At 40.0% G+C, this 17,169-nt stretch overlaps 1 protein-coding gene across 11 annotated transcripts in view; it reads right to left on the bottom strand.

Annotated features, from left to right (window-relative positions):
• The window catches only part of SLMAP (sarcolemma associated protein), a 139,560-nt gene that overhangs the window by 67,989 nt on the left and 54,402 nt on the right, over positions 1 to 17,169 (bottom strand). For 6 of the 11 annotated variants that reach the window (XM_075005895.1, XM_075005899.1, XM_075005896.1 and 3 more), the window contains exons 3-4: positions 14,525 to 14,672; positions 2,834 to 2,906 (exon numbers count right to left, since the gene is read on the bottom strand). In XM_075005895.1, the coding sequence (XP_074861996.1) occupies positions 2,834 to 2,906; positions 14,525 to 14,672 (221 nt within the window). Of the gene's footprint in view, positions 1 to 2,833; positions 2,907 to 14,518; positions 14,673 to 17,169 lie in introns of all 11 variants that reach the window. The other 5 variants (XM_075005893.1, XM_075005892.1, XM_075005887.1 and 2 more) reach the window with 1 other exon arrangement.

Genomic DNA, 17,169 nt, shown 5'->3' with positions numbered 1-17,169 from the left:
AGTGATGCTCATGAAGGGTATTTCAGAAATGTGAAAACTCACTGATAAGAGCAATGACCCCTAAGTGGACTTGGTTTTCCTGCAAGCCTGGGAGAGAGGGGCTATGGCTGGTCCTACCAAGATACGAGGCCATGTCCCAGCTTAGTAATTTACTTTGTTTTGTGTGCTGTTAGTAATAACCACTTAAATCCTTTTTTTTTATAACAAACATGATTTTATTAATAAATTGTGTAAACAACTGTAATGGAGGCAAGCAGCTGCGCATCTCTTTTTTATAAGAAATGAGGAGAGCATACCCTCTATAAAGTTTTAAACAGAGTAAGACATATTTATCTAGGGTTTAGTTCCCATTGGGACTGTGTACCTGGGCACCGAAGCAAGTCCCTCTTTACTGAGCATTCCCAGAGCTGAGCTTCACTCAGTGTCTAGTGGTATGCCGGTGAGAGGTGTGACCTCATCCCTGTGTCAGTGCTGGAAGAAGCCGTATGTCCTGGCACAGCAGGACAAAGGGTTGAGGGATGCCCATGAGGACAACAAGGATAATGTAGTGGTATTTCAGTACAGCAAGTCATTGTCACAAGGGGCTCTGACCATATCTGTCACAGGCTGTAGGTACTCTGGATTGATGAAACAATTTACCACCCTAGACAGCTCCTATGAAATGTCAGAGCATGTAAAATTGAAGTCACTGCACAGCACTCAAGAGTCTTACAAATCCCATGCCAACAACTTCTTTTCTCTAGAGTATCCGGCTCAGAAGATTTGACTGATCCCACAAACAACCTTCACAATCAAGGAATTCTGCTGACACTTGGACCAGCTGTGTGGCAGAGTGTCTCTCCTGTGCCAAGTATCTGAGGGGTAGCCATGTTAGTCTGGATCTGTAACAGCAATGAAGGGTCCTGTGGCACCTTATAGACTAACAGAAAAGTTCTGAGCATGAGCTTTCGTGAGCACAGACTCACTTCATCAGATGCTGGTCTTGGAAATCTGCAGGGCCAGGTATAAATAAGCCAGAGCAAAGGTGGGGATAACAAGGTGTTGCTTGCTCTGGCTTATTTATACCTGGCCCTGCAGATTTCCAAGACCAGCATCTGATGAAGTGAGTCTGTGCTCACAAAAGCTCATGCTCAGAACTTTTCTGTTAGTCTATAAGGTGCCACAGGACCCTTCGTTGCTCTCCTGTGCCACTTCAACAGGACTAAGAAGCTGTAAGATTTCACTGCAGGAATTATAGTAAAAAACAAAAAGAAACACAGTATGTGGAAGTTGTCTTGTTGAACTTACTCCTTCTAGTCAGACCTGAAGTTAACTGACTTTAGATTTTAATTAATTCTCTATGCACATTTTCTCTTTATAAGTTCATACCTGTTGACCTACGAGAGACAAACAATAACTTCAAAACAGTTACTTAAACCTGCTCCTTTCATATCAAACAATTCTAACAGGAGGCCCATTTAAGCACATTCTTAGTCCTTGGCGAATTTCTGGAAGAGTGATATATATATTAGAGGTACTGAAGAATCAACAGCCCATGATTATAAGTAATTGTACTAAGAAATCTGGATGATTTATACTGTCTTTTGGCATTCTGTGACCACAGAGGCCAAGCAATCAGGACACCTACACCAGCGAGCCTCTGCCTCAGCAAGAGTAAGAGCTTTGCTGATGGTATACTGTGTCGTTTCTCTGACACACCATTCTGTCTACCCCGTCAGCAAACTCTTCAAGACTCTACCAGTCTAAACTTGTAGGTCACAGTCAGTGAATCCCAATTACTGAGCTCCCCAGACCTGCCGTGTCTAATCCTTCTCACTGGATAGTCTCAGAAATTATGTTGGCTACCTCCAGAGACAGCATGTATCAGCCTGTCAGGGTAGGTGAACGTTCACACTTCATTTTGACATACAACACTGTGATGGTTTTGTAATAAAAACAAGAATAAGTTTATTAAGAAAGAACAGAGATTTACGTGATACTGAGTGAGGGGGAGAGGGGTTAGACCTTCCTGGTCCAACACTCTTGGGACTTGACTGGTCCTGAACAAGAGAGTTTGCCAAACCAGGGGAGGTCAGGCCTATAGACTCTTTGGAGGATAAGGGCGCACTAGCTTCCTCATTAGGCTCTCCAGGGCTCTGCCCCGGCTCTGAACTCAACTAATGCGTTAATGTTCAAATTACTAAAATAGTGCTAACTGCACTCAAGCCAAAAAGTTACCCTAATTAAGATCCACCATAAGGTTGGCTTATAATACTTACCAAACTGGCAAATGTAGTTGACTAGTTTTCAGTTTTAGAATCTAAATGGCACCTCAACAAATTCATAAAAATTATTCCCATTCATACTTAGATACATAAAATATACAAGTCTTCATGGAAAGACACAAAAACAACTTTTCCAGGCTATTTATTTTTCCAAATACCAGCACAAAACTAATTCCATTGTGCACTAACAAAGTTTCCAATTATGTTTACAAGTTCCTACCCCTATGCTTTTATCTACCTCAGTGCAGCAAACATAACACTGTTTATAGCAATTTTAACACACATTTGTCACTTGAGCATGAGCCACCACACACACAGTTCACCACCAAGAGAACATTCTCTCCCACTTTTGTCACTCCACTAATTTTACTTGTGCAAGTGCTCTTAATTTCTACATTACCTGTGCGTACTAGATGACATACAAGACCCATGCCCGAAAGAAAGTATGTACTACACATGCATATACAACTATACAAATCTACATGTGCTACATGTTACGTAAATCTACTTAAGCCCTCATAATACAATTTAATTTCAGCAAATATTAATGGATAATTAATTCTACTTACTCTGACCGTAATCTGGCTTCCATACCATCTGGGAGAAACAGTTTTATTGTGGAGACTATACATCCATGGGTAACTGAGAAGAAATAAGAATACTGTGAGCCTTAGTCATCAGTTAAGGAAATATTTATTTAATGGACAGACAAACATGATTTAAAGAAACATGCAGGGCTGACACAATCAATGAATAAGGAAATTTGAAGTAGAAAAGAAGAGAAAGGGGAGGCCTCCAAGTACCAGCCCTTGACATCTGGGTCTGCCAGCTCATAGTCCACCACAGGTCTCCAAAGCTGCATGCACCTATTTCAGGAGTAATTTGTGGCTCTGGATGCTGGCGCCACAGACTACTCGTGGCTCCCTGCCCCACCACCGTTGAAACAGCTGAACCAATTACATATGTTTCTACAGCTGGCAGTGCAGTGGGCAGGATCGGGCCATTAAACCAATCAAATCCAGTTCCACTATCTCAGCGATACCAGGGCAGGAAGACTTCCTTCTGTTGGGTACACGTGGCCACTAGGTGTAGGCCCCCCAACATTCGAGCACTTCCGTTCCCCTTGGCCACACTGGTGGGGGGCTGCAGCCAGCTGCCTTGTGCCGCTTCCCAGCTATAACCTCAGGCAAGGGGCTGTTTTTGCCCTGGCTGCCTGGATTCCCTCTGTGTTAGCACAGCCCCAAGGAGCTGGCTCTACCTCCCCACCCCCCAATGGCCACAGCAGGACTTGGTGTCAAAAGCCCTCACTCCCAGGGGGGCTCTGCTGCCCTGCCTGCCATCCAGCAACACCTGACTTGCTGACAAACATAGGCATTACCGTGGATGGGTTAGTCCAGGGGCTGGCTTGGGGCTGAGTTGGGTTACACTGGGGGTTGGGGGGGAGTGAGTTTGCAGGATGGAGGGTAAAGCTTGGGGCTGGGGGGCAGATTTAGGGGCTGTGGTGAGTAAAGCCTGGAGATGGGGGGCAGGTTTGGGGGCCAATGGAGGTAGAGCCTGGGAATGGGGGGCAAGGCGTGGAGGGTTGATGTGAACTTTGCTTCTTCTTGCTTAAGAGCCTATCCCCAGGTGCAGAGCTCTCCCTGTCCTCTTTGCTTTCCAATCCAGGGGCGAAAGTAACAAACTTCCTAACTGACAGGAAGCTGTGCTAGTCTATACACTATCAAAACAAAAAGCAGTCAAGTAGCACTTTAAAGACTAGCAAAATAGTTTATTTGGTGAGCTTTCATGGGACAGACCCACTTCTTCAGACCATAGCCAGACCAGAACAGACTCAATATTTAAGGCACAGAGAACGAAAAACAGTAAGCAAGGAGTTATTGGTTCTCTGTGCCTTAAATATTGAGTCTGTTCTCATCTGGCTATGGTCTGAAGAAGTGGGTCTGTCCCACAAAAGCTCACCTAATAAACTATTTTGCTAGGTCTTTGAAGTGCTACTTGACTGCTTTTTGTTTTGATAAACTTTCTAACTGATACAAATCATTGTGATAATGCTGTTCTTAAAACAGGGGTTACAAAAAGAATGGGTTGATGTTATAGTCACATGCATTGCAACTCCTCAAACATTAATTTTGTAACTGAATTTGAAAATATGGCTTTTCTCACTATTTTGGCTGCAGGCCTCTGACCATGAGAAAGTAGAACCTAACAACCTGAAGCTTGAAGACTTAATGCCTGGTGCTGATTCCTGACCTATTGTGCAGTTTCAGTTCTGAATTTTCCACGTTCAATAGTACCTGCAATTTTTTTTTTGAGACAACTAGCTCTCTGTAGGTAAGAAAGTTAATTACAGATTTCCAAACACCAACGCTGACAAAATGAGAGGCTAGGCAAAAAATGAGAGTACACTCATCCCTCACTATATGAGCACAATAGGTTCCCAAATTTCTGCTCATAGGCGAAAACTTGTAAAAGCGACACTAAATTCCCATTAAAATACACGTAAAAGTCTCCAATTCATTCCAAGGGCTTGTAACTTCACACAAACCAGCTGAGTTTAGGTACTTTTGTGATGTATTTGAATAGTCTGGCATCAGAAACAGAATGTAGTGTATGTATGTAGAGCAGGGATTCCCAAACATGGGTCCCATTAGATTTGTTAAAGGTCACTAGCTGGGCAGTTCACAGCTACATGTGACTTTTAAAGAAGCCATCTGCAGTTTCTTAACACTGCTGCCTCAGGCAGATATCTATCAATAGAGATAGCTGCCACCTCCAGCAGCTATCACTAGGGATAGCAATTACCAAATACCTAGGTGCTGAAACCTTAACACTTGAGTTGACTGCTGAGAGCAGGGGAGCCACCCAGCCTAGCAGCCCTGGTGAAGAGGCTGCAGGAGGAGGAGGAGTGTCTAAGGCTGGGGCTGTTGAGGGATGCAGGGGAGGGGGGTTCTAAGACTGGGGGGAAAGTTTGGGGCTGCAGGGGGGGTTGTAAAGCTGGGGGCGGTTTGGGGTTGATGGGGTGTGTGTGTAAGCCTGGGAGCAGTGTGGGGCTGCAGGGAGAGTCTAAGGCTGGGGACAGTTTGGGACCGGGGGGGCATTAAAACCTGGCTGAGGGTGGAGTCAGTGGGGCAGGCAGTGGGGGAGTCTAATACAATAAATCCATGAGTTGCCCAGGGGTTGTTCCTGCAATCCCTGCACAACTCAAATTTTCCTGAAAGGGGAGGGGAGCCAGGAACCACCAGGGCTGGTCAGTTTCCTGGCTCTCCCAGTGACAGGAGCTGGGAACCAGGGGCAGGCTGGTTCCAGTCTCCCCTGGGCTTCCAGGGCCAGGAAACTGATCAGCTCATGGCTGGTCAGTTTCACATTCCTGCCATTGCAGGGGAGGGAACCAGGCTAAGAGCCTTCTCCCTCTCTTCCCCCAGCCGCAGGGCTGTCTGACAGTTGCATGTCCGAGGGAAGGCAGGGAGAAGGCTCCAGCTGCAGGTCTCTCCCCCTCTGGCCAGGGACCCCACTGCTAAAGTGGAGCCAGCCATAAGGCTGCAGGTCGCCCAGCCTCCAGGCCAGGGACCCAACGGCTGGCTCCACTCCAGCCACGGGGCTGTGGGTCTCCATGCCCCCAGCCAGGGACTCTGCTCATATAAGTGGGAGAAGTTCACTCATACTGTGAATAAAGGTAGATGTGTGTTCCTCATTTTAACAAGTACTCATTAGTAAAGTACTTGTTAAACGATGGATGAGCATATGTCTTAACTGAATTTAGTTAACAGGAAAAGAAATTCTGCATATCCAGAAAGTTCCAAATATCATCCTCTGTTTACTGGATAGCTTTGTACATGTGCGTCTGGAGAGTAGAATATTTTCTTATTTCCAGAAATTAATTTGTAACATCTGGAATCCACCTAGCAGTTCGTGTGTCCAAGGGGACAAAGGAGGGTAACAAAAAGAGGAGCTTCTTGTTTACGATCTTCCTAAGATTTGCTGAAGGGTGCATCCCAGGATGCAGAAAGAATCTCTGCTCTGGAATTCATGTAGAATATAGCAAGGACCTTTGCAGGCCTCTCACAATTCAGAGAAGAGTAAGATATGGAAATCCAATTTATATTTCACTTAGACCACATCTGGAACACATTCAGCTACTCCTCAAAAAACTTCATTTTATCAAGAAAGATGTTTTCATTGCTCTGCAGATATTCACATAACATCTCTATTTCTGTAGGATTCTTCACAGTCTGGAAGTGAAAACTCCTGGGCTACAGAGAAGGGAAGGTATGACTGTAAGACATTTTCTTATAATAAACTAAGATTAAGCACAGGTTATGTCAAATAAGCACAAAGCAACTCCTCTAAAAACAAATTATAAATATCAACACTTAACTTTAACGGTTTATAACTTCAGAGATATGATGAACCTGGCTTTGAACACAAGGTAACAAATGTTTCAGGATGAGATTTAGACTCCAGAGAAAAAAAGAAAGACCGAAGATTTTGAAGCACACAGTTACCCAATGGAACCTGGAAATAAGGGAGAGAGATCCAAACAAGAGTTCTTCCTTGGTCTACATATAATACCAAGATAAGGATTTTAGAGGAGTATTTTTTTTGTCCGTAGCATCTGTCCCCATTGTGAGCCATTATTTCCCAGAAAAGACTGGATAGGACTTTAGTTATCTTCATGAAATATGTCATGCCACCAGAAAACACTTGTTCACGTCTGCAATTCCCTGGCTTTGGGCTCACCGAAGAGCAGGGAATAGTTTTGGGAATTTAAACCCCACTCTAAAGTACTAATCACAGAAAGAATGCCAAATATATTCCATTATAGGAAAGAATGGTCAGATGTCTTTCACATCACAGAATCAAATCTTTCTATCAAGTACATATTTAGGAAGTATTGCTCCCCAGGGGAGCCACTGACCACACTTGAAATTAGAGACGATGGAGAAACTAAACTTCAGGTAATGCTCCCAGATAGTCCTTTAGTAGCTGGGAGGTTCTGAAGGCACATCTACATTTAAATGCTGGGCTGCTGTGGCACTTCAGTGAAGATGTTCTCTTGTTGGTATATTTGCTTCTCCCATAAGTGTAGTTATCCTTCTCCATGACAGGAAGTACCTCTGTCAATGGGAAGGTGTATTGTCTACATTGGGGGTTAGATTGGTACAGCTATGGGGCTCAGACGTGGATTTTTCAGATCCCTTGAGTGAAACCGTTAAACCAATGCAAATTTATAATGTAGATTTGGCCTCAGACATTTGAGGTGGCCAGGAATTTCCCAAAATAAACTGAGGAATCATTCTACTACAGGATTATGAAGAGAGAATTTATTTCCCAAAGAAAGAAGGGTACTTGAATGAAGATCTTTTTGAGGATGGACGCTCAAACAGACAATGACTGCAGAAAATTGTAGGACCATGGAGAGAATGCAAGCGCTTCAAGGTCACTCATTTATAATCTTCTAGTTACTGCTTTCAATTCAAAATCACTGAAAAGAAAGCTTGGAAAGCTCAGGTAAAGGCAAAGTCCATCTCAGGGCTTAGCTGAAGTGGTATCTAATAGATACTAGATGGAAAGGGAGGAAATAATTTGCTTCAGAAAGAACTCTAGAAAAGAAGACTGCTGTCCTCTGTTCCCTCTATAAATATTTTGTTGAGAAGTGAGAGAGAACAGGGATGAGCTCAAAGGAAGAGGATATGCTTAGTAAGAGGAGGATATTAATACTTCAGATGTACGACAACAACACAATCCCTGGCTACTAGCAAAATTCAGTTGCAAAAGACTTCAACAAAGACAAAGATATTGAGAAAAGTTAATGAATTCTTTGCATCCGTCTTCACTGCTAAGATTGTGGGGGAGAACCTGACACCAAGATATTCTTTTTAGGTGACAAGTCAGAGAAACTGTCCCAGATTGAAGTGTCAGTAGAGGAGGTTTTGGAACAAATTGATGAATTTAACAGAATAAGTTACCAGGACCAGATGGTAGTCACTCAAGAGTTCTGAGCAGAAATCAGATACAAAATTGCAGACCTACTATCTGTGATAAGTAACCCCCCACTTACTTCAAATTATGTTTCAGATCAATGGCAGATGACTAATGTAACCTCTGCTTAGGAACTATGCCTGAACAACTGGTTAGGCTCTTCAGGGGTGCCAATAAACCTTTAGACAAGGACAATCCAGTAAATACAGCGTATGTGGACTTTCAGAAAACCTTTGACATGGTCTCTCACCACAGCCCACAAAGGAAATTAAGCAGTTATGGGGTTAGAGGGAAAATCCTCCCATTGATCTGCTAACTGCAGACAAAGAATAGGAATAAATGGTTAGCTTTCACAATAGAGAGGTGAATAGTAGGCTCTTAAAAATCTGTACTGTGATCTGTGCACTTTTAAGGAAATTTATAAATCATGCATAAGAGTAGGTGTATAGTGAAGGGACAACATTTGCAAAAAACACAAAAACTCGTCAGTTAAGTCCAAAACTGGATGCAAAGTGTTACAAAGGGTTTTCACTAAACTGTGTGATTGGGCAATAAAATGGCAGCTGAGTAATGAGCAATGTTGATAAGTACACATAATACACATCAGAAAACACTCCCAGCTATACACAGAAAATGATGGGGCCTAAATTAGCTGTTATCACTTAAAGATCTTGGTGTTATCATGGATAATTCTCTGAAAAACTTCCACTCAACGTGCAGCGGTAGCTAAAAGGATAACTAACAATGGTAGGGTGAAGTCAATATGGTAGAGTTATTTAGCACTTTACATAACACAAGTAGTATGGATCACCAAATATAATTTAATAGGCAGCATGTTTAAAAACAAACAAACAAACAAATCTCCACATAATGAACAGTCAGTCAATCTATGGAACTCACTGTATGGGGATGTTGCGACGGCCAAAAGAATTAGATACATTCCTGGAGGATAGGTCTATCAATGGCAAAACAGAAGCCAGGAGTTGAAGACAGGGAATGGATCACTCAAAGTTGTCTTGAGCTGTTCATTCCCTCTTAAGCATGCAACACTGGCTGTTGTATGAAGTCAGGATACTGGATTTCGACATACTATATGTCTCAGCCAATATGGCTGTTCTGATGTTCTAAACTGTAGTAAAAGGAAGGTCACAACAGCAGAGGGTGTCAAACCACCAAATAGGAAGTATTCAGAAGGTATAATCTAGGCCAGTGTTTCTTAAACTGTGTTCCTTGTAAGGTGAATAGGTGTTCCGTCAAAAAATTTCAGTGCTAGCAATATTTTTCCTTCTAAAATATTAAGTAAGAAATTGTGTACCAAAAACACTAAGGTATTTGAATAGTACTTAGATTGCAGATCTATTAATATTTATAAAGCATTCCTAATAGCATAGTTATGAGACTTCTGCTGAAACAGCGATGCAAAAACACGCTTCTCATTTACAAAACTGTCACATATTACTTATTTTTATTTTCAAGTAATTTTCTGTAAAAATAAATTTATAAAACCAAAATCTTAAAAATATTTTTGTACCTAATTGTGTTTTTTTCATAAAAATTTTTGAAGCTTTAAGGAAGGAGTCCTTTTTTGAATAATAGTGTCCTTTCTATTTTTGTACAAAAGAACATTAGTTGTTCATTCAGGTGACTCTCTCTTATCTTTTGTTTTGTTAAATAAAAGACAGACATCTAAAACACTCTTAAATTAAGTTCTGACCATTGTGCACTGCAATATTTTGGTATGAAACCCACACACCTTGAAGAGCATGTATATGTTCCGACAATATATTCCAAGACCAAAAGTGTTCTGTGGCCAAAATAGTTTGGGAAATGCTGGTCTAATCTATAAACAAATAGGGCACAGTATTCAGAGCTTAGGAGAAATACAAAAACAGATACCCAAACACACTAAATATATTTGCCAAATTTCAATAAAAGCACCCCCTTCCAAAAGGTTTGTCTCATTCTGAAAATAACCGAAAGTGGAAGTACAGGGTAACTAGTGCTCCTTATGCTCTGTGGCTTTTATTTGCTAACTTCTCAGATGCAAAATAATGATTTTGCAACTTCTTTGCATGAAATGAAGATGCACTTGATGACTTCATATTCTTTGACAGCAAATGTTCAAAAAAAGGAAAATGGATAACCACATAAGATGCCATTCAGTTACTCACTGAATGAATAAATCATCGGACAAAGTTGAAAAATAACACATTTTTTGTATTGGGTATAGCTCAGGGCCATAACTAGGGTGGGATGACTGGGGCAGCTACCCAGAACCCGCAGGAGGTGGAAAAAATGAGAAAATATGCAAAAATCAGGTGCAGTGGCATTGGCTGGAGCCTAGGATGCTGAATGCCATCCACACCTCCTTTTTCCAGCTCAGTGAACCTGTTTGGAGCTGGCTTTCCACACAATAACTCAAGCAAAACAAAAAAGCAGTCCAGCAGCACTTTCAAGACTAACAGAATAATTTATTAGTTGATAAGCTTGTGTGAGACAGACCCACTTCTTCAGATCATAGCCATACTCAAGCAGTCAGGGTACTGAGTACACTGCATGGCTTATCTGAGCATGCTCATATGAACCAAAACCAGGAAAACACTGAGGTAGCAAATGAATTTACTACCCCTTGATCAATGAAGGATGTATCAAAATCTGTTGGTGTTTTCAACATTATATGCTGCATTCTGGCAGAGGACAGCAGTTTTTAAATTGTGGTGCAGGTCCCCATAGGAAGATGCACCCTACAGTTTGAAAACATCTGTGCTAAATAGATGACAAAAATCTGGGTGGATTTGTGACCCTACATGCCTCACCTCTCTTTCCCACTGCAATACATTGCCTCTAGGAGGTACAAATGTGCTTGCTTACCACTGGCACTAAAATGCTCAGTTATAGCTCTGTTGCAGCTTGCGTCATGAGCTAGGACAGACTGTAACCTTGAAAGTCATACTTTGATTTTTCGTCTTACCTGATAGTATAATAGCAGTAGCTCAAATAAATGAAAATTCTTTTAAAAATAAGTTTCTCTCTCATTTCAGTTTGACAATTTTATGCTTTTGACATCATGTTTATCAGTTTTCCTATTTATTTCCTACTTCCTTCCACATTAGCACCACAGGATATAGGGAAAAAAAACTTATTTTTTAAAAAGAGAAATACAATTTTTAAAATGGCAGTAAGATTCAGAGATAGATATAACTAAAACTACTTTTAACTTTTTTTTAAGTGACTAGGTTTCATTGGACAAACAGGAATATCCATTGCTTCCTTTCATAAAAATACAGTTATGCTATAAGTAAATCCCCATTTTTGAAAACAGAAATCAGGATTGACCTGATTTCAAATTGAGTGTGTTATTTTAAGAAATGGTTATTGTTAAACATGTAATTGAGAGTAACAAACTTCATGGATCACTTCTGGATTATTTCTCAGAACCCCTATACAAGATTTCTACTATCAGGTACAAAAAAATTACATGCATGCCATGTTTTGAAATTCACTGGGAATGTAAGCAATCACTGTAACAGAAACCAAGCCATCACTAAACAAAGCAAAATGTAGAGAAATGTTAACAGAGTGAACAACAAAAGAAACACGCACTAAGTCATGCAAGCGTGACTTGGCCTAGGTCATAAGTTGACAACATTTGGCTCTCATCCCATCAAAGTAACAGGCTGGCTGGCCATGAGAGTTTGCTGATGCTGAGCATCAGCGGGTATGAGCCCCACTCATCTCAGCTCCCAGTTGCATAGTCCAGCATTCCCATCCATCAGGAGCAGCGAACCACAGCTTTTGAGAGCTGTGGAGGGCTGTGCCTGCTGATGCTCACTCTCAGCAAATTCTCTTGCAGCCCACAGTGAACTAACTTGGTGAGCTGACCACCCAAGGTTACTGACAACTTGCCTAGGGGCTTGCCAATAATGTAATACAACCTAACAAAGTCACCCTCTTCAATAAAAGAAAAAAAGCTTGAAAGAACTCATCCCAGGTCTATGTCAGGGACTCTTGCTCAACGCTATAAATTTGAGGAAAAAGTGCTTACACAATAACCCTGTAGGGCAGCACTACCTTTTTTATGTTAACAATTAGTTGCATGAACCAGACCCAAATGGACTTTGATTTCTCTACTGGGAAAACTGCTAACTAAAATACAATAGCCTTTATAATAAAAACAGGCCATAATGATATTAGTATAATGTCCAAGGGTTTTCAAAAGCACAAGTACCACTCTTTGCTCATACAGGCACATCATCAGCAAGTAATTGATTCCCAGGAGGCTAAAAGGACTTGTGTTTGTGTACCGTGTTGTATAGATAGCAGAATGGAATTTAGTTTTTAGCAGAGTGGCATTACTTTCATATGGCATTTGGTGAAAAAATTTCTATGCTAGCAATATCTTTCCTTCTAAAATATTAACTAAGAAAGTTTTTGTTTATCAAAAATACTGAGATATATGAATAGTATTTGAATTGTAAATATATTAATTTATAAAGCATTCATAATAGTATAATTATGCACCCATGCAGAAAGATGCAAAAATACTAATTTAATAAAAAATCTGTCAAAAGTTTATTTTTATTTTCCAGTAGTTTTCTGTAAAAATAAATTTATAAAACCACAAAATTTTAAAATATTTTTCTGTATCTAATCCCTTTTCCATTACTTTTTCAGAGAAATGTTTAAGCTCTAAGGAAGGACAGTCCTTTTCTGAACATCATTGTCCTTTCTCTTTTTGTGCAAAAGAACGATACTAACCATTCTTCTTTTGGCTGTTCTACCAAGGCTTTGGTTTTGGTTTGTACTTAATTTTTTAATTTTTATATTTAATTATAGGATTTCTAACCATCCTGCTACAAGGACATTAGCTGTTCAGTCAGATGATTTCATCCGTTATTTTTTGTTCTTTGTAAAACAAGACATCAAAAAAACTTCACTCAAATCAACTTTTGAGCATTACATGCAGCAATTTTTCAGTATAAAACACCTCCCACCCACCAGACAAGCATGTATGCATTCCACCAATATATTCCAAGCCAAGAAGTGTTTTGTGTTTGGGAAATGCTGAATTAGAGGTATCTGTTCTGAATGCCAATTTCTCCCCTCATCCAACGGTTACATAAATATAAATTCATAAGTTTATTTATAAATGTGTCACATGAATTTATTTTTAAAATTATGTACACAATCACTGTATAGGGAGCTCTTTTCAACAACATATCTTTTGGACAGCTTAAATTTACCAAAATGGAATTTGTAAAGTGACTGGAGCGCAATACAGTGTGAGATACTGTGATATTTTGAAAAAGGAATTTAAAACTATGAGAATACTTACTCTTGCCATACATCTCCTTAGACAGCATTCACCAGAAAATTTTATATAAATTTACTTGAACTGTAGATATCAGCCCAAGTAACTGAGACTCGCCTTTTTATAACCTGAAAGTTCAAAGTGTTCTCTTCAACTAACTCCCATGGCCTTTTGATTGGACCCAGATACTGCAAACTCTGGCACCTTCTCTTTCAGTGTAATCAGTAATTTTGCCAAATATAATATTCCCACATTATTTGTGGTGGAGTGTACTCTATGGTACAGTTCATTCCACATACCCCTGGAATGCACTATATGTGGCAGTTACTCACAGTAAATCTAACCATTTCCAGACAAATCTGTAATGCATAGTGGTATTTCATTTTTTATCCATAGCACTGATTCCTCATCAAAATCAAGTTTGCACAGGAATGAAGGACATTTGATAAAATATTAAGTTGGGTAGGTTTTTAGATACATTATTCAAAGCACCAAACTAGCGCTTAAGCTTCTTTTATTATACCATAAAAAACTAAAAATTCTTCAGTTCAGAAAGTAACTCAGGAAATATACAGTAGAAACATTTGGGATGGAGGTAAAAAGCAGAGTTCATTTGGATCACCTTTACTCAGATCATACTCTGAAGGTAACTTGTAAGTCTATGAAGACCTTGATGAATTGTATTTTAATGGGATCACTTTCAAACTATGCCATCAAGAAATTCTTGAGGCAGACTGCCATCCACATCAGCACCATCCTATTGTTTGACAATACTGTGCCATTCTCCTCTCAGGAAGGTAGAAACGTTTGAAAACCACACAGAAAACCCTGGATTCCCCTACAATACCACAACCTATTTAAAAATTGTTTTTACCCATTAAAATTTTCTGTGTAATACACTATTTCCAATAAATACACTTTACAAATGAAGTTAAAAATAGAGATAAAAAAAGTTGATCCGTACCCTTACCTTTCCGCGTGTTCTCTGTCACATCTACACCAAACTGGATGATGTCACCAGACAGAATTTCACATGGTGGGCTTTCCTCCGACCCTCTACTCAATCTCTGACTGTTTATGAAGGTACCATTACTACTCTTAGTGTCTTGAAGATAGAACTGTTAAGAAAAAAATTGCACTAAGTTAACTGCAAGAATTAAGTTTGATTTAACTGAAGCTGCAAATTCCATTCTAATGTATAATTATGTCAAATTAATACACAAGCTAGGAAGGAGAAACTTTTACAGCAGGGTCGCAACATTGGCGAGGGTTCCATGTTCAGAATGTCGATTTTTGTGAATATGGGGGCCCCACAGCCCTGAGGAAGTGCCACATGCAAATGTTGAGACCTTACTGTATTTGCCAACACAAGATACTGTTTCACGGATGTGGCATTTTCCCATTTTACATTATGTCTATACTTAAATTTTAGTTGTGTTCTAAACACACACTAATATCTGATAACTAGTCCTATAAATTCAAGCATAGCTACTACAGAAACTATTGCTGCTAGTGGTTTAATCTACTGGCTGCCACAAACAGTTAAAGAAGGACTACCAACAAGCATTACTGCAGTATTTATGCTAAAATTCACAGTCATCTTAGTTAACACAGCGACACCTAAAGTTGTTAAGCGTATCCATGAGAAATTTGCGTTCTATTATATAAATAAGTCATGTTGTACAACAAGGCAGTAATGGTCAAAAGAAAAGCTTGGGCTAAAAATTAAGACTCATGAAGCAGATACAGGGCCAAAAAGAAGAGACAAGACTCCTTAACGCAGAATAGAGATACTAGAGGCTGAAACTCACTTATTTGTCACTCTCTCATTCAGCAAACGTACCTCATCTGGCAGAAAAATGGATGTTGCTGGACCAGACAGCAGCTGCGAGACCAGGAGAATCTTGGCAACACCACAGCTCAGGTATGGAGCCCTACCAGCAGCCACAACCACGGGGACCCCAACAGCCCTACGGTTGGGAGCCCACTGGGCACTGAGCCCCACTGGCAGCCCCTCAACTGCAACAATCCCTGCTACATGGAGGGAGCCAGGCAGCCTTGTGAGGTGACCCCTCCAGGCAGCTGGCCTGAATTCCCCTCCTCTGGGACCACTCAGGTCCTGAGGGTGCAGGACAAGTGAGGTAGAACCTGTATTTTAGGAAACATGGGCCTGAAGATAGACTTCTCTGACTATATATAGGTTACTAAGGGTGGGATTTTCAAAAGCATGTAAATGATTTAAGAGTATATGTCCACATCACTTAAGATGTTTAGCATAGCCTAGCCACCACGCTTCTGATTAGTAGAAATACAATATGCTAGGTGGTGGCATTGATTGCAGACTGAATACTAGTTATCACTTTTTGTATTTCAATTTGCCTTGTTCTCATGCTATGAAGGTTAATAAGGCCCCTTGTCTACTTCAGCATAAATAAAAAGTCTGAGTATGAATCCTCTGAAATGAAAAATATTCTAAGGTCTATTCACAGTTAGGAAACTAAAGTACAACTACGAAACAGGCTAACAATCTAAGATTATAAAAATGGGAAGGACTTCCCACAAAAAAAAAAAAAAAAAAAAAAAAAAAAAAAAATCACATCTAGACTGAAAATTAAAGAATTACTTCGGTCTAAAATGCATTTTAAGCTTATTTTAATGATCATTTCATGCACCTTTGTGCACAAAACATTTAGAATATAAAACCTTCTTCCCAATCATTACTCTTCCTGTTCTTTCCTTACAGTTCAAATACTCCACAACTTTTACTGTAGCTTTCCATTCTATCTTTTAAACCACAATCTGGAGTATACAGGCACAGACCTTCTGCTAGAATCCAAAAGCTATAAACAGTACACAATATTCCCAGTGCTCCCTCTTGTGCTACAGAAAGCACTATGACATTCTAGATCAGCTCATGATGCCTTTATATTCAGTTCAAAACTGTACTGCTATGCCTCCATTCTTGCTTCCTCCCATGTTCACATTCATTCAGAAGCTGCTATCCACTTTATTATCTGCTAACCCTGGCGAGATTAGCAAAGAACCTCAAGTCTTTTCCAAGGCTGAATTACAGTATTATTTCCTGCTCAACTCTCAAGGTTCCTGCCCTTTTTTCCTTTGAAACATCCTACGTCTTGGCAACTACTCCCATTTATGTATAAGCAATAAATTAAGTTTAGGCTTAGTCTCTTTCTGGAACATAATTTGAATATATTAACTAAAACCAGATTTACATCCACCCAAGCTCAACGCATTCCCATTTATCATGCTTCTTTGACATAATCCTTTTTTCAAAGCATCTGATAATAGCATTCAAGAACATTAAAATTTTATTTTCCCAATAACGTTACCTGAAAATCTACTTAATTGCTGAGTAAAGTTTAGATGTTACTATTTTTCATTCCCAAAGAGCCACTAGTTTTGTAATTTAATTGGAAGAAGGGTAGGGTTTTTTTCTGTTTATTTTTTTAAAAAGTACAACCCAAATCGGGGTAAAGGAAGTTCCACTGCATTCCAGGTCAGTGGCTCTCAACACTTCCAGACCACAGTATTTCTTTAAAGAATCTGATTTGTGTTGTACACCTCCAAGTTTCCCCTCACTTAAAAACTACTTGC

This window comes from Carettochelys insculpta, chromosome 11 (assembly GCF_033958435.1).
Source record: "Carettochelys insculpta isolate YL-2023 chromosome 11, ASM3395843v1, whole genome shotgun sequence".
Taxonomy (NCBI): Eukaryota; Metazoa; Chordata; order Testudines; family Carettochelyidae; genus Carettochelys; species Carettochelys insculpta.
The sequence above is the reverse complement of the archived record's forward strand: the minus strand, read 5'-3'. Positions and strand labels throughout refer to the sequence as shown.